Source organism: Chiloscyllium plagiosum, chromosome 1, assembly GCF_004010195.1.
Source record: "Chiloscyllium plagiosum isolate BGI_BamShark_2017 chromosome 1, ASM401019v2, whole genome shotgun sequence".
Taxonomy (NCBI): domain Eukaryota; kingdom Metazoa; phylum Chordata; class Chondrichthyes; order Orectolobiformes; family Hemiscylliidae; genus Chiloscyllium; species Chiloscyllium plagiosum.
Genome location: NC_057710.1, coordinates 97,710,610 through 97,729,261, shown reverse-complemented (window position 1 = coordinate 97,729,261; position 18,652 = coordinate 97,710,610). Strand labels below are relative to the sequence as shown.

Below are 18,652 nucleotides of genomic sequence, written 5' to 3'. Positions count from 1 at the left end.
TGTTTGATATGTAAAACAGAATTTGCTTGCACTTTTTACTATGGATTTATTGTTGGTCTGTTTGCCGAGATGGTAGGTTTGTTGGCAGCTGTTTCATACCCTTTTCTAGGTGGCATCATCAGTGGTGTGTTGCCTCCTGTGAAGTGCTGCTGTACTGTTCTACTTTGAATTGATGTGGTTCTGTTTAGGCTGTTTCCAGAAGGTGCCGGTTCTGGCTTTCCATTGCAGCGGTTTGTAAATCTGGTCCAGGCCAATGTGTTTGTTGATGGAGTCCGAGGATGAGAACCATGCTTCCAGGAATTCCCTTGCTGTTCTTTGTTTACCCTCTCCTAGTATCATTGTGTTGTCCCAGGCAAACGCATGGTTCGTGTTGTCCATGAGAGTTGGTCGTGTCACTTAGTTGCTAGTTGGAATTCATGGATGCGGGTCGCTAGCTGTCTGCATGTTTGTCCGACATAGTGCTTACTGCAGTTACAGCATTGGGTTTTGTAAATTACATTTGTCCTGCACATAGTCGATATTGAGGTCCTTTATTCTGGTGACCAGCTGTAATTTACAAAATCTCATGCAGCAACTGCACTATGAAATATGTAGGACAAACATGCAGACAGCTAGCGACCTGCATCCACGAAAACCAACTAGCAACTAAACGACCAATTCTCTCTGGTATCCATACACACGGATAACACGAACCATGAGTTAGACTGGACGAGACAGAGGTACTAGGGCAGGCTAAACAAAGAACAGCAAGGGAATTCCCGGAAGCATGGTAGTCATCCTCAGACTCCATTAACAAACACAATGACCTGGACGCGTTATATAAACCGCTGCAATGGAAAACCGGAACCGGCACCAACCAGAAACAACCCAAACAGAACCACATCAATTCAAAGCAGAACAGTACAACAGCACTTCACAGGAGGCAACACACCACTGATGATGTCACCTAGAAAAGGGGACGAAACATCTGCCAACAAATCTACCAGCTCTGCGAACAGACCAACAACAAATCCAACCAGCTTCACAGCTACATAGCTTCACGAAAACTTTAAATGTTTTACTATAATAAGCATTTAAATAACACCTTGCAAGTGTAAAATGCTGTAATGTACCAAAATAGTATTGCTGCTTTGAATTAATGCTCAATATTTGCATTTTTGTCTTGTTACGTAGATGAAGAGGGCTGCCTTTGCCTATCTCCATTTCCAATCTATATATAGATTAAAAATCTCTCATTTGTAGGACATCCAAACTCAGCTAGGAGGGGAACAATCATTTGATGTAATCACTTCAGACAAAGGATTCTGGCTAAAAGGATTCACCCATCTATAACCTAATCAACTTACAGCTCTAATCCACTAGTCATGGCTATATTTAGTTACTGGTCAGTTGGAGAAAAAGGATCATGTGCTGAGCCAGCTAAATGCTCTGTGTTTGGGAAACCTTCTTCAAACCAGTAGAGTCAACCAGACAGCAGGCTATTCTAGATAATTATTCAACGATATAGGATTGATTAATGATCTCATAATGAAGTTGTCGCTAAGTAGCAGGACCCATAAAATGTTTGAATTTTGCATTCAGTTTGAGGTGACGAAGAGTGGATCTGAGACTATTTTTGTGCATTGGCTGATATTGAAGGGGATATTTTGGTATGCACAGACGAGACACATTCTAACAAGTAAGAAGACTCCATGGTGAAGTAGAAAGGTTAAAGTTAGTATAAAATTTAAGTAAAAACATATAATTCTGAAAAGACAGGTGGCAGGTAAGAAAATTGGGTAGACTGTTAAATACAGTAAAGAATGACTAGAATAGTTCGAGAAGGGAAAATTTTAAACGAACCAGAACAATAAAAACAAATAGGAAGAGTTTCTACGGATACTTTTTTAAAAAAAAAGTTAACAAAGTGATTATAAATCACTTTAGAATATTAATCTGCAAAATTGATCATGAAAAGTAAAGTGGCGGATGAGTTGATCAGGTATTTTGCATTAGTTTTCACTGTAGAGGATACAAGTAACATCCTAGAAGCTGCTATAACTCTAAGTTATAAAAGGGAGGAGGGAACTCTGTAAAGTTAGTACCACTTCCTTGTTGATTGTAAGTAAATTGATGGATGTTTGGACTGGCAAGTGCCTTGTTTGAGAGCCTTTGGAAACCCTTTCCTGAAAAGGCAGTGGAAGCACAGTCTTTAAGTATTTTTAAGACAGAAATTGATAAGTAGATTCTTGGTAAGAAAGGGGTAAAGATTTATCAGGGATAGGTGGAAATGTGAATTTTTGCTTTCGTTAAGGTCAGAGCCATGATGTTATTAACTAGCAGAGCAGAGTAAAATGGTCTGCTCTTGCTCTTTGTTCATATGAATGGTGACAGGAGATGTAGCTCATGTGCATTCTTTGATTGTCTGCAGTCAGATTTGCTGTACTTAATGGCTTTGGAATTTGTCACGTACCATGATGGAAATATTAAGCTATTATGGAAGCTGTGGTTTCAAGTCACTGGATTCCTTTTTTAATTTTTAAAATTCAATGCATAGTTTTCAGCTGGTAAATACATTATTATTTTAAAGCATGACATTATGTAAAGCTTATTTATAGCATGCTGAATACTATATTATAATTTGAGTAATAGCGTAGCTTTTGATCTGTTTCAGGTATGGTGATGGGTACATTATGATTGGGTTTTCTCAAGGCTACTTTGTAGTAATTTCTACGCATATTCGTGAGATTGGTCAGGAACTGTTCCAAGCCCACAACCATAAAGACAACCTGACAAGTATTGCCATCTCTCAATCCCTGAACAAAGCTGCTTCTTGTGGAGATAATTGGTATGTTATGTTGTAACTCTGCTTACTATTTCACAGCAGCTACAACATGTAATCTATCTACACATTCCATACTATGATACTACAATAAAATTAATAATGTTTGTGTTCATTTTCAAAGTTCCATGGATGTTTTAAGTAAGGAACATCTGTTTTTCATGACAGTGTAAACTTTGACAGAAAGATTAGTAATGGAGGTTTGGGCTTTTGGCAGTATGATTGATCATTTACAGTTGAGCAGTGAATTTGAATAAAACCCAAATATTATGGAGAAGATAAAGAGCTGACTGATGCTTTGTCCCCTTTACAGTCAAGTCTGATTGTTCGAAGGTGCTCTGGATTTGGTTTACAGAGGCTGTTATGAGCAAACTGGGTAGACCACATAAAGATAGTAACACAAAACTGGGCATGTGGGAATGTCACTCCCTCTTCTTTTGTGGTGTAAGAGCCTGGGCATCAGGTGCTAGGCAGTTTTGGTGTTGCACTATCTGGGCATAGTGTTGCCCATGCCCTATTCATACATGTTGACAGACATTGAGCTATTCTAAGCATCAAAAATAAACCATATCTGCACAGGAATAATGTAAAGATCTCTAGATATAAGGAGTAATTGTACTCAACATCACCCTTATTCTGATGCCCACTTTTATGTGTGGCTGTATCAAGCTGTACATAGAATCTCCTGATATATGAACACCTAGTGTCTCTGTGTCTGTCCATGGTGTTGAGAAGGACGAATCTGTGTATGCAGTTGCTGAATGTTCCATTCAGTTTTACTGTGCTATGCTACCTATCTCTTAAAATGAGAAAACACCTTGAGCAGACTGTCAAGGCCATTTGCAGCGAAAAGGGTTTTCCTTATTAGCTCCTTCAAGAAAGCAGTGATTGCAGGGTCGGAAGTGTTTGGGCTCTGTGCCGATAAGCTCACACTCCTGCTCACCTGGCTGGTCACATTCTTCTTTGATTTTTTTGTTTGTTTTGTTTCTTCATTCCTCTTTTATATCAAAATTCACCTTTTGTTCTTTTCTGCAGCCGCAGTGGAGCAAGGTGACGGAGGTGGGGTGGTGGGTGAGTTGCTATGGCCTGCTGCAGCAGTGGCAGTGTGGTGGATTCATCTGTCTGTTCCTCATGGCCATATTGGCCACAACTGTATCAAAGGCTTCTTCGGTGGGTCTGGTTTGTTCCTTCTGGCAGCAGTGTGGCAGTTTCATCGGTCGTTCTAGTTCGTTCTTTGTTGCTGTGGCAGTGGCTGAAGTGGCAATGGCTTAAACGATGACTTCAGTATTGGCAACTTGATGAATCTGGTCTGTCCTTCATTGCAATGATGTGGAGGTGCCAGTGTTGGAGTGGGGTGGGCAAAGTTAAAAATCACGCAACACCAGGTTATAGTCCAACTAGTTTATTTGGAAGTACTGGCTTTCAGAGCACTGTTGCTTCATCAGGTAACACCTTGCAGTGGCAGCAATGCAGTGTCTTCAGTGTCAGCTTCGGTGGTGGCAGCATGATGAGTCCAGTCCAGACATCCTTGCTTTGGTGGCTTCGGCAGTTGCGTCCTGTAGCCTCTCCAGAAACTAAGGAGCTGTGGAGGAAACAAAAGATGGACTTTGTCCTAACTTTGTCTCAATTATTTCTTTTTATAATTTCTGAAATTAAAATGGTGCTAAATTGCAGCAACCTATACACATCTCACTGTATTTTCATAAATAAAAGTAACAATAAATTGCTATTCTATTTTACTCTATTCCATCCTGTCCTGTGCCACCCTGCCCCATCCCAGCCGACATTTGTACAAAATGGGAAAGTGATTGTTGCCCACTACTTTCTAAAATGTGTCTATGAAAGCAGCTTTGGAAAGAAGTGCACTAGATTTTGTTGAGTTTTATCTGGTATTTCTTCATAATTGAAAATTCTGCTCTGCTATCCTTTCCCAGGAGAAACAGCAAGGTAAAGGACAAATTGGTGAAAGAAACAAAAACAAAAATTGCTGGAAAAACTTAGTATCTGGCAACATCTATGGAGAGAAAGCAGAGTCAATATTTTGGGTCCACTGACCTTTCTTCAGAACTATTCAGAAATATGAACTTGGTGAAAGACAGTAGTTTGGTCTTCCAAACCCTGCCTGTTGTCCAGTTCAAAGAGCAGTCAAAAGCTGAGTTTTGCCCTCGGCACATTCCAAGGTCCAAGCTTTAAAGTAATAAGGGAAAAAACACAGTCTGAACCCAACCTGCTATGACACACTGAGCAGCTGGAAACTAAGTAAAACCCTTCAGGCTGTAGGTTTGACCTGATGTGTAGCATAAATCTTGTGTAATTGCAATTACATTGAGGCACTTAAGAAAGTTTAATGCTGTGTGGTAAGAAATTGAATGCCTTTGAACTTTTTGTAATGAACCATTATGATATAGTTTTTTTAAGATTAAAGTATATCTCTGAGAAAGTGAAATAAATAGAATTGATGAAAGCATTTTTTTCTTTGCGAAACATTGTCAATTTCTGTTAAGGATGGAATCTGCAACCTCCTCATAAATATCTGAATTCTTGTGGCTGATTTTAAGCCTCACATGAAGCTCCTATTTTAAATGTTCTTCAGATGCTTCAGTGAAATTACAAAACCGTTTTAACCTCTTGCCTTTCAGAGTAATTTGGCTGTGTTAAGTTCACTGTCCTGTACTAATAGATATCTCTTTAGAACCCAGTTAATGAAAAAATATTAATCGTCATACTGAGATTTGCATCTCTTTATGGTAGATATGTGAATGCCAACAAGATAAAAGTAGAACTTGTTTTTTAAAATAGAGCAAGAAATTGACCAGTATTTGATAAGAAAATGGTATTTATTTGTATTGGAGTAGTCCTGGTATTTCTGGAACTTATCTGACACCAATAACTCCATTATTCTCAGACTTCAGTCTAACCTTTTTCAAAAGAAACCCTGGATTTCTCAAGATATTAAAAACTATAAGAAGTGTGCAATAGAAAAGGAAAATGGGTGTCTTCTGCAGCACATGGTGTGTAATGTTCCTGCTATCCTGCATCAGTGTACAGTGCATATATGGTTGAAGTTTGGCACAGGAATCTTGTGGTGATTGCATTCATCTCACTTAGCAAGGAGGTGGTCTATCAATTTAATCAGGTTACCTAGCTGTCATTTTTTTGTTAATTTCAGAAACTACCAGTTAAATTCACAAACACAATTTTGTTTGAATTTTTCTTCAAATACAGGTAGTTCTGCTATAATGCATATTCCATTTAATGTGAATTGGCTGTAATGCGATTCGATGATCAGGGAACGCTTTTACTAAAACATGAACTTTAAAAGTGCATGTTGACTATAATGCAATTACATTGCCAACGTTTTAAGTGTATTTGTATTGTGCGACTTCTGTGTAGCGTGGGATCACTCAGGAAGGCAACTTCTACATATTGGCAGAACTACCTGTACTTTAAAAGCAAATTACTGCGGATGCTGGAATCTGAAACCAAAAGAGAAACTGCAGGAAAATCTCAGCAGGTCTGGCAGCATCTGTAGCTTTGACAAAGGGTCAGTTAGATTCGAAACGTCAGCTCTCTTCTCCTTACAGATGCTGCCAGACCTGCTGAGATTTTCCAGCATTTTCTCTTTTGGTACCTGTACTTTAAGGACGTTTTAAGGCTGCTTTTTAGTTGATTGTTCTATTGAATGCCATTTCTGTTTCTTAATTGCATATAAATATCTCTTCTGATGTAGTAACCCTAATATGTTTTATTTGCCAGCATTAAAATCCATGATCTGTCAGAACTGAAAGAGATGTATGCTATCATAAACTTGGATGATGAAACTAAAGGTAATTACTTTAAATAATATTGCAGGATAACCTACCAGTTATGACATTATCAGCACTGGCTGACTTTTGGGCAACTTTAGAATGCCCAGAGTTAGTGGTGATTCTATGTAAATGCACATCATTTATTTTATTTTACTTCTTTAAATTTAAGAATTGTCAGATTATGATACTTATCATAGATGTGATTCTGTGATTTTGATTAGGTCAGGCTATTTTCTGACCAGATTGGCACCACTGTCCTGACCTAGACTATGAGAAGCTAACTAATAGAGGTGATTGGGGGTGAGATAAGCAGCTAGTGGGCAGTTAGTGTAGGCAGGAGACATGTAAGAAAGCAGTGCGGTGCAAGAAGAATGGTGACCAAGATCGGGTTTGTAGCTGATCTGTGAGTATTGGTGGTTGAGAGTGGATATGTAGTTCGCAACTGGCAAAATTAGTGGATAGTTTACAGATCACTTATAACAATGATTCAATACAAGAAATGATATGAGATAGATGGAAAGTATTTCTTTAATTTAAAGAAAATACTAATTTAGAGCTACAAATAAATCATGCCTGATTGTGTTGCGGTGGGGGGGGGGGAGTCGATTCTTAGGCAGCTAGCACATTTTGTATGTTGAAGTAAAAGCTCTGAGTAATGATGCTTCCATTATACGTTGTACAGCTGAAGCATTTGGAACATTCTCAATTAGTATAAGATATGACATGACAACTCATAAATGCTGACTTAATGGTAAGAAATAATTTTGACCTGCCATTCTGAGGCATGAAAGAACGTGTAGCACCCAAGTAAGGAACATAGGGTATATATAATGATTTTAATAAGTGATTGGATGGTTACATTTACATTCTGAATATTAATTAAAGCTAAATTTGTTTTGAATTCATTTACTCACTAATTAAGCTTCATGTACAGTATTCTTGATATTTTAACATCAAATTTTCAGGTCTGGATCGGCTATCTTGGACAGATGATGGACAGTTGCTTGCTGTATCTACACAGCGTGGAACTTTGCATGTTTTCCTTACAAAACTTCCAGTTCTTGGAAATACATGTGGAACTCGAATAGCTTTCCTAACTTCTCTGCTAGAGGTCACAGTGACCAATCATGTTGAGGAAGTATGTGTACAATTATAAAAATATTAAATTGGTTGACTAGTTACAAAACTAAATATTTATTGTTTACACTGTCATGTTTGCAATGTCATGATTTTGAGGTTAGAATTGATTGTTCCCTACAATCCCATTATATCATTTCAAAGTAAGAGAGACACAAACTTAAGCAAAGTGCATTTGTTAGATAACAAATGTTATGCCCTTTACCTGGAATTTCATTGTTAAACCAAAAGTCTTTTTAATAGCTATTTGTATGCTGCTTCATATATCAAATGAATTAGTCAGCATTTCTGCCAATTGTATTTTTAAAACGTTGAATGAATTGTCAGCTTTATTCTATCTGCAGACCAGAAATGTTTGTTTGAGCCATCATGGTTAAAAGACTTTACAAAATAATTGAAATAAACAAGATGCTCATAATATAAGAAGAAATATAGTTGCTGGCAATATGCAGAAAGTCTGTCAGTATCTGTAAGGAGAAAAAGATCTAATGCTTGACAGAACTAATTCATAAAATGTTAAGCAAAATGTGACTGTCAAACCATAGATAATTAGATTCTTGCTGCTGCTAAATATTGAAGTTTAGAAAATTTATGAGATCCATGATCTCTCAGCAGAGCAATTAGTACCAATGAAAGATGATATACTAATGGGTTTCTGAGTCTGGTTGTAGCCATTAGCTACAGTGACCTATTTGTATTGCCTACTTTGGGCTCTTTACCAAAAATGTTCCACAGAATTATTTCTCAATAGACAGAGAGGATGAAAAATTTTGGTCTCTTTATGCATTAAATAATGCCTATATTGAATGCACATTTGTAATCTTCATCGTGAATTATTTATCCAACTAAAGAGTCAAAAACAAAAGAACTGTTGCTATGTTCTGCCCTTGCTGAATGAATGAACTAATTGTAGTTTTATCAGAGAAAATGTAGATAATAGCAAGCCTGTTAAACTTACACCAGACTACTTTCTTATTTATCTTCCCCACAGGAACCACAAATCACAGTTTCCGTTGAAGTAGAACCGACCTTTATCGCTGTTGGCCCATATCATGTGGCCGTTGGAATGAATAACAGAGCCTGGTTTTATGCCGTTGGAGAAAATCGTAGGTTCTGATGAATGCTTGGTGTACATATTAAAAATTAATGAAATGTTTCAAAGGATTTACTTTACTACATTTAACAACAGTGAAGATAAAGCTGACACTGTTTCTATTGTGTATCATTGATGGAGGGACTAATATTTAAGGTGGTGGATGGTCTGCTCTGTTCTAGATTGTGCTGCATTTATGTTGTTAGATATGCACTCATCAAGGCAAGTGGCAAATATTCCATCTGATGGAAGCACTTCTGATTTGTGCTTTTTAGATGGTGGATAGACTATAGGGAAGCAGAGTTACTTTACTTGCAACAGAATTCCCAGATATTGTAGTCACAATAGTTATGTTGCTGATACGGTTCAGCTTCTGGTCAGTGGTGGCCCCCAGAATTTTTACAAGCATGGGAAGGTGGATTCAGCGTTGTTGATACCATTGAATGTCTTGAACAACAAGACAATCAATGAGTTGATTGTCTTGTTGGATATAGTCAGTGCCTCCCACCTGTGTTATATGCTACTTATCAGGCCACTCTAGAATCCAAGTCTTGCTGCATATTGGTACAAACTGCTTTAGTATCTGAGGAGTTACAGATAATACTGAACACTGCCTTCATCAGTGAACATCCCAACTTCTGACCATATGATGGAAGGCAGGTTATTTATGAAGCAGCTGAAGATGTTTATGCCTAGGATGCTATCCTGAGGAACTTCTGTGGTGATGTTCTGGGATTGAGATTTTTTTTTATTCTTTAATGGGAAGTGGGTGTCACTGGTAATGCCAGAATTTGTTGCCCATCTCTAACCGCCCGAAAGCTGAATAGCTTATTAAGCTATTTCAGAATGTAGTTAAGAGTGAATCACTTCCTACAGCCACAGTCACTGTCCTTTGTACTCTGTGCTATGCTGATTCCGATTGAATTCGGTTTTGTTTGGGCTCCTTGATATCACACTTGGCCACATGTTGCCTTGATGTCAAGGGCAGTCACTTTCATTGGACTGTTTTAGTACACCTCATTTATCCTTGTTTGTAAGGATGTATTGCGATCAGGAACCAAGTGGTGGTGTTATAGAATGATTTTTAAAATCTAAAGCGTCCTGACTGGTTTGTTACTTTTTGAATTTTTAGGAGCGGAGAAGCTAAAAGACATGGAGTATCTGGGCACCGTGACCAGTATGTGCTTAAATTCTGATTACGCAGCAGTGCTTTTTGAGGGAAGAGTTCAGCTACACATGGTAAATATCCACATGTTCAAATTTTGCATTTTTTTCAAACACTGGTTATTTGACTCTGAATTTTGACCTCATGCAAAAATGAATTTTAGTACTTTTCTGTGTAAAAATAAATGATTCCTTTGTACTAGATTTTTGCAGTTTTTTTAGTTTGATAAAACTATTTTTGTTCAATTGTTTGTCACATATGTACAAAACAATACTTTCAGTTAAGTTTCATTAGACAAACCTATCGAGAGATTCAGGTCAGATCAGTATTTGTTTGCCTAATCTAGAGTGCACACACTTTTGTGAAAAGAATATCACCCTACATTTCTAGATCTACAGCTTTAATGCAAATTAAGATTAACCAATGTTTATTAGAAAACTGCTGGAGTTAAAACAGCAAGAAGTATGCACTTTACTAAAATAAAACGTAGTTGGATAAAGTGACCATAGTCTCAAAGGGTCATCAGGGTATGCTGTCATTCAAGGTGATGGTGGGTGTAACCTGAGGGACACAATGCCACAGGCTAAGGGAGAAGTTGAGAAGGAGGGACTTTCATGGTAATCTTATTGCGCGCTATTGATGTCACTCTGCATTGCAAAACAGCCATCCAGCAACTGAGTTAATCAACCCCCAAATCATTTACCAAAATAGGGAGGTAACAGGCACTGTTATGTTTCCCACAGCTTGTCAACTCAGAATTAACGTACTTATCACAATCTTGGCTTACAGCATCACCTGGAACTACGTGAAATCATTGCAGTTCCCAGTGTCAGATTAAACCCTCCTAGCCATCTGAATGAGCCATCCTTTCTTGCTCATATTTCAAAAGTATTTATGTGTACGACATCTATCTTCATCCAATTTATTACCTATTACAGATTTTATAGTTTGTCCACTGCATTAAGTGCAACCAATATCAACATTAAGAAAACTTCTCTTTTAAAAAATGAATAAAGCAATTTCTAGAAATTAGAATAAAAATTAAACTGGCAGGAATTTTAATTGAATTTTATGTTTATGTACATATTCATAAATCATTCATACATTCACACTTCTTATCAAACATATGAACTGCCTTGAGATACTACCTTGTGACTTAATGACACCTATCTATTTGAATATATATGATGAAGTATACAACTCCACAAACAGTCTTGAGATGGAATGCCCAAGGCCTTGTTCATCGTAGCCAGTAACTTCAACCAAGCCACTCTCAAGAACACGTTACCAAGGTACCACCAGAGGTCCAAACGTTTTGATCATTGCTATACAACTATCAAAGATGCCTACTGCTCCATCCCCCATATGCATTTTGGAAAATCAGATCACAACACTGCTTCTACCCTTGGCTTACAAGCAGAAATTGAAGTATAAGAACCCAGTACAGAAAGTAGTGCAATGTTAGTCTAAGGCAACGGTAGGGCTTATACGGGACTGCTTAGTGTCAGTGGACAAGTCCATATTCAAGAACTTCGCAGCCAACGTAAACATGTATACCACTATCACTACAGACTTCATTAGTGCGTAGAAGACTGTATGCTGAAGAAGTTAATCCGAATGTTCCCAAACCGGAAACCATGGATGAACCAAGAGATACAGTCACTGCAGAAGTCTGGGTTTGAGGCATTCAAGATGGGCAACCCTGACCTATGCAGGAAATCCAGGTACGCCTTTGGAAGGCCATCGGAGATATCAAGAGGCAATACCAAACGAGGTTGAGAACCAGAATAATGATATGGACGCCCATCATTTGTGGCAAGGCTGACACTACATTACAGGGTGCAAAGCAAAATCAAATAGAATCATGAGCAGCAATGCATTCCTACACAATGAGCTCAATGCATTCTACACTTGCTTTGAACAGAAGGTCAGTGAATCAATATCACCAGTCCCATTAGCCTCAGATACACCTGTACCCACGGTCACTGCCACAGACATTAGATCGGCTTTCTTGAGAATGAACATACATAAAGCAGCTAGTCTAGATGGAGTCCCTAGCAATGCACTCTGATCCTGTGAGGAACAGAAAGTAGGAGTATTTGCTGACATCTTTAACCTCTCCTTTTTTCGATCTGAAGTCCCAACCGGCTTCAAGAAGACCACCATCATCCCAGTGCCAAAGAGAACTCATGCAGTATGCCTCAATGACTACTGTCCAGTGGCTCTGATCTCTACAATTATGAAGTGCCTTGAGAGGTTAGTCGTGGCTCGCATCCAACCTATCAGATTGCTTTGATCCTTTGCAATTTGCCTACCTACACAACAGGCAGACACCATCTCCCTGGCTCTACTCCTCCCGGGAGAAAATGAGGACTGCAGATGCTGGAGAGACAGTTGAAAAGTATGGTGCTGGAGAAAGCGCAGCAGGCCAGGCAGCGAGGAGCAGGAGAGTCAATGTTTCTGCCATAAGCTCTTCATCAGGAATGTGGAGGGTGAAGGGGGCTGAGAGAAAAATACGGGGATGGGCAAAGGTAGGACGTGATTGTGATAGGTCGGTGGAGAGATTGGAACGGATGGGTGGGAAGGAAGATAGACAGATGGGTCAGGTCAAGAGGGCAGTGCCAAGTTGGAAGGTTGGATCTGGGATGGGGAGGGGGATGTGGAGATTTGGTGAAGTCACTGTTGATGCTATATGGTTGTAGGGTCCTGAGGTGGAAGATGAGATATTCTTCCTCTACTTGGCAGGTGGCTTTAATTTGGCGGTGGAGGAGGCCCAGGATTTGCATGTTCCTGAGAGAGTTGAAGTAGTTGGCCACAGGGCAGTGGGATTGTTTGGTGCATGCGGACCAGAGATGTTCCCTGAACTGCTCCGCAAGTTGGCGCACTGGCTCCCTGATGTAGAGGAGACCACATTGAGAGCAATGGATGCAGTAGACGAATGGGAGGATGTGCAGGAAAATCTCTACCAGATTTGAAATTATCCTTTAGGGCCTTGGAAGGAGGTGTGGGGGCAAGTGTGGGTGCAGGTCTCGCACATTGTGCATGGGCAGGGGAAGGTGCTGGGTGTAGAGGGTGGATTGATGGAGAGCGTGGACCTAACAAGGGAGTCAGGAAGGGAATGGTCTCTGTGGCATGTTAATATGGATGTGGAGGGAAATATGTTTTTGGTGATGGAGTCTGACTGTCGGTGGCGAAATGTTGCTGTATCTGGAGATTCATGAGATGTGAGGACCGGGGGTTTCTATCCTTGTTGCAGTTGTCGGTGTGGGGTTGGGTTCGAGGGCGGAGATGCAAGAAGTAGAGGAGATGTGATAGAGGGCATTGTTCTTCATGTGGGAAGGGAAATTGCGGTCATAGAGATGTACAGCATGGAAACAGACCCTTCGGTCCAACCCGTCCATGCCGATCAAATATCCCAACCCAATCTAGTCACATCCGCCAGCACCTGGCCCATATCCCTCCAAACCCTTCCTATTCATATACCCATCCAAATGCCTCTTCAAAGTTGCAATTGTACCAGCCTCCACCCTCTGGCAGCTCATTCCATACACGTATAACCCTCTCTGTGAAAAATTGCCCCTTAGGTCTCTTTTATATCTTTCCCCTCTCACCCTAAACCTATGCCCTCTAGTTCTGGACTCCCCGACCCCAGGGAAAAGACTATCCATGCCCCTCATAATTTTCTAAACCTCTCAGCCCCCAACGCTCCAGGGAAACAGCCCCAGTCTTATCAGCCTCTCCCTGTAGCTCAAATCCTCCAACCCTGGCAACATCCTTGTAAATCTTTTCTGAACCCTTTCAAGTTTCACAACATCTTTCCGATAGGAAGGAGACCAGAATTGCACACCATATTCCAACAATGGCCTAATCAATGTCCTGTACAGCTGCAACATGACCTCCCAACTCCTGTACTCAATACTCTGACCAATAAAGGAGAGCATTCCAAATGCCTTCTTCACTATCCTATATACCTGCAACTCCACTTTCAAGGAACTATGAACCTGCACTCCAAGGTCTCTTTGTTCAGCAACACTCCCTAGGACCTTACCATTAAGTGTATAAGTGCTGCTAAGATTTGCTTTCCCAAAATGCAGCACCTCGCATTTATCTGAATTAAACTCCATCTGCCACTTCTCAGCCCATTGTCCCATCTGGTCCTGATCTTGTTGTAATCTGAGGTAACCCTTTTCGCTGTCCACTACACCTCCAATTTTGGTGTCATCCGCAAACTTACTAACTGTACCTCTTATGCTCGCATCCAAATCATTTATGTAAATGACAAAAAGTAGTGGACCCAGCACTGATTCTTGTGGCACTCCAATGGTCACAGGCCTCCAGTCTGAAAAACAACCCTCCACCACCTCCCTCTGTCTTCTACCTTTGAGCCAGTTCTGTGTCCGAATGGCTAGTTCTCCCTGTATTCCATGAGATCTAACCTTGCTAATCAGTCTCCCATGGGGAACCTGATCTATCCTGTCTATACCCGACATATGCTTCCTTCTTTTTCTTCACCAAACCCTCAATTTCTTTAGTCATCCAGCATTCCCTATACCTACCAGCCTTCCCTTTCACCCTGACAGGAATATACTTTATCTGGATTCTTGTTATCCCATTTCTGAAGGCTTCCCATTTTCCAGCCGTCCCTTTACCTGCGAACGTCTGCCTCCAATCAGCTTTTGAAAGTTCTTGCCTAATACCGTCAAAATTGGCCTTTCTCCAATTTAGAACTGCAACTTTTAGATCTGGTCTATCCTTTTCCATCACTATTTTAAAACAAATAGAATTATGGTCGCTGGCCCCAAAGTGCTCCCCTACTGACACCTCAGTCACCTGCCCTGCCTTATTTCCCAAGAGTAGGTCAAGATTTGACCTTCTCTAGTAGGTACATCCACATACTGAATCAGAAAATTGTCTTGTACGCACTTAAGAAATTCCTCTCCATCTAAACCTTTAACACTATGGCCGTCCCAGTCGATGTTTGGAAAGTTAAAATCCCCTACCATAACTACCCTATTATTCTTACAGATAGCTGAGATCTCCTTACAAGTTTGTTTCTCAATTTCCCTCTGACTATTGTGGGGTCTATAATACAATCCCAATAAGGTGATCATCCCTTTCTTATTTCTCAGTTCCACCCAAATAACTTCCCTGGATGTATTTCCGGGAATATCCTCCCTCAGCACAGCTGTAATGCTATCCCTTATCAAAAATGCCACTCCCCCTCCTCTCTTCCCTCCCTTTCTATCCTTCCTGTAGCATTTTTTATCATGGAACATTATACCACCCTTGAGGACCTCCTTTTTAAATTTCTGCTTAACTCTTTGTAATCTCCCTTCAGAATCTCAACCTTTTCCCTTCCTATGTCGTTGGTTCCAATGTGGACAATGACCTCCTGCTGGCCCTTTTTCCCCCGTGAGAACATTCTACACCCTCTCTCAGACATCCTTGATCCTGGTACCAGGGAAACAACACACCATTCTGCTGTTTCTGTGCTGGCCACAGAAACGTCTGTCTGTACCTCGAACTACAGAATCCCCTAACACAATTGATCTTTTGGAAGACGACATACCCCTCATTGCATTAGAGCCAGTCTCAATACCAGAAACTTGATACGTTCCCCTGAGAATCCGTCACCACCTACATTTTCCAAAACAGCATACCTGTTTGAAATGGGTATATCCATAAAAGACTCCTGCACTAGCTGCCTACCTCTCTTACCCTTCCTGGAGTTAACCCATCCTTGACATAAGAAGACATTTGGGATGTACTGCAGTGAAATTGTTCCTGGGAGCAGATGCAGTGGATGTGGAGTAAGAATTAACATTTTTACAAGGGGGGCTTTTGGAAGAGGTGTATTCAAGGTAGCTGTGGGAGTCGGTGTGTTTGAAATAGATGTCGGTCACTGGAGACTGAGAGATCCAGGAAGGGAGGAAAGTATTGGAGGTGGTCCATGTGAACCATGTGAGGTCAAGGTGGAAGGTCTTGATGAAGTTGATGAACTGTTCAACTGCCTTGTGGGAGCATGAAGTGGTGCTGATACAATCGTCAGTGTAGTGGAAGAAAAGGTGGGGAATGATTCCAGTGTAGCTACAGAAGAGGGACTGTTCCATGTATCCTACAAAGAAGCAGGCATAGTTGGGGCCCACACGGGTGCTCTTGGCCACCTCTTTTGTCTGTAGGAAGTGGGAGGATTTGAAGGAGAAGTTGTTGAGGTTGAGGACCAGTTCCGCCAATCGAATGAGAGTGTTGGTGGAGGGGTACTGCTTTGGTCAGCGGGAGAGAAAGAAACAGGGTGCTTTTAGGCCTTCATCATGGGGGATGGAGGCGTACAGGGACTGGATGTCCATGGTGAAGATGAGGTGATGAGAGCCGGAAAATCAGAAGTCGTAGAGGGCATGGATAGTGTCCTGGATGTATATGGGGAGAGTTCATGGACCAAGGGGGAGTAGGACTGAGTCAAGATATGAGGAGCTGATATGAGCCACTTTTTGTTGAGAGTTTTCTGCAGATCCCCCCAATAGCAACAGAGACACGGTGAAGCAGATTGGGAGGCTGATTTTGGAAAGGTGCAGGAAAGTTGATAGGGCTGTCAAGAAGGCTTATGGTGTGTTGGCTTTCATTAATAGGGATTTAGATTAAGAGCCATAAGGTTATGCTGCAGCTCTATAGAGCTGTGGTTAGACCACTCTCGGAATATTATGTTCAGTTCTGGTCACCTCGTTATAGGAAGGATGTGGAAGGTTTCGAGAGGGTGCATAGGGTTATTGTCATGGGTGACTTTAACTTGCCTAATATTGATTGGAACCTCCTTAGTTCAAATAGTTTGGATAAAGTAGTTTTTGTCAGGAGTGTCCAGGAAGGGTTCCTGACTCAATATGTAGATAGGCTGACTAGAGGGGAGGCCATATTAGATTTGGTGCTTGGCAACAAACCAGGCCAGATGTCAGATCTCTTGGTGGAAGAGCATTTCGGTGATAATGATCACAACATCCAGACCTTTACTATACTAATGGAGAGGGATATGGGAAAGTGTTTGATTGGTGGAGGGGGAAGTACAATGCTATTAGGCAGGAACCAGGCAGCCTAAATTGGAACACATGTTCTCAGGGAAATGCATGACAGAAATGTGGAGATTGTTGAGGAAGCACTTGCTTATAATGCTGGACGGTTTGTCCCACTGAGGCAAGGAAGGGATGATCCTTGAAAGAACCTTGGGTGACAAGGAATATAGATCATCTAGTCAAGAGAAAGAAGGGACCTTGCTTAAGGTTGAGGAGGCAAGGATCAGACAGGGCTGTAGAGAGTTACAAGGTAGCCAGGAAGGAACTGAAGAATGGACTTCGGAGAGCTAGAAAGGGCATGAAAAAGCTTTAGTGGGTAGGATTAAGGAAAACCCTAAGGCATCCTACACTTACGTGAGGAACAAGAGGATGGTCAAGGTGAGGTTGGGGCTGATCAGGGATAGTGGAGGGAACTTGCGCCTGGTGGTCAAAGAGGTCCTTAATGAATACTTTACTTCAGGATTCACTACTGAGAAGGACCTTGACGTTTTGGAGGACAAAAATGAAACACTGATATGTTTGAACAGGTTGAAGGAGGATGTACTGAAATTTTGAAAATCCTAAGGGTAGATGAATCTCCAAGGCCAGACTGGGTATACCTGAGGTTATTACAGGAAGCGAGGGAAGCAATTGATGTGTCTTTGGTGATGATGATTGTATCTTAACTGTCTACTGGAGTAGTACCAGATGGTTGGAGGGTGGCAAATGTTATTCCCTTGTTCAAGAAAAGAAATAGGGATAATCCTGGGAACTACAGACCAGTCAGCCTTACGTCTATGGTGGGTAAAGTATTGGAGAGAATTCTGAGAGTAAGGATTTATGATTACTTGGAAAACTATAGTTTGTTTAAAGATAGTCAGCATGGCTTTGAGAGGGGCAGGTCATGCCTCACAAACCTGATTGAATTCTTTGAGGATGTGACAAAATTCATTGAAGTAGAGCAATTGATGTGGAGTACAGAGGTATTAGCAAGGTGTCTGATAAGATTCCCCACGGTAGGCTAATTCAGTAAGTAAGGAGGTATGGCATACAGGGAAATCTGGCTGGCTGATTACAGAATTAACTGGCCCATTGGAGACAGAGGGTGGTGGTAGATGCAAAGTATTCAACATGGAGCTCGGTGACCAATGCTCTGCGATTTTTATAAATGACTTGGGTGAGGAAGTAGAAGGGTGGGTTAGTAAGTTTACCAATGATACAAAGGTTAATGTAGTGGTAGATAGTGTGGACGGCTGTTGTAGGTTGCAACGGGACATTGACAGAATGCAGAATTGGGCTGATAAGTGACGGATGGAATTCAACCTGGAAAAGTACGAAGTGATTCACTTTGCAAGGTCGAATTTGAATGCAGAATACAGGGTTAAAGGCAGGATTCTTGGCAGTATAGAGGAACAAAGATCTTGAGATCCATGTCCACCGATCCCTCAAAGTTGCCATCCAGGTTGATAGGGTTGTCAATAAGGCGTATAGTGTATTGGCTTTCATTAGCAGGGAGATTGAGTTTAAGAGATGCGAGGTTATGCTGCAGTTGTATAGAGCCCTGGTTAGGCCATGCTTGGAATATTG

At 40.9% G+C, this 18,652-nt stretch overlaps 1 protein-coding gene across 4 annotated transcripts in view; it reads left to right on the top strand.

The window, feature by feature from the left end:
* The window catches only part of wdr19 (WD repeat domain 19), a 169,676-nt gene that overhangs the window by 53,449 nt on the left and 97,575 nt on the right, over positions 1-18,652 (top strand). For all 4 annotated transcript variants that reach the window (XR_006312065.1, XM_043692836.1, XM_043692850.1 and 1 more), the window contains exons 9-13: positions 2,654-2,827; positions 6,578-6,648; positions 7,596-7,768; positions 8,759-8,873; positions 9,993-10,099. Coding sequence is in view for 3 of the 4 variants with exons in the window: in XM_043692836.1 (XP_043548771.1) it covers positions 2,654-2,827; positions 6,578-6,648; positions 7,596-7,768; positions 8,759-8,873; positions 9,993-10,099 (640 nt within the window). In the remaining variant the exon portion in view is untranslated. The remainder of the gene's footprint in view (positions 1-2,653; positions 2,828-6,577; positions 6,649-7,595; positions 7,769-8,758; positions 8,874-9,992; positions 10,100-18,652) is intronic.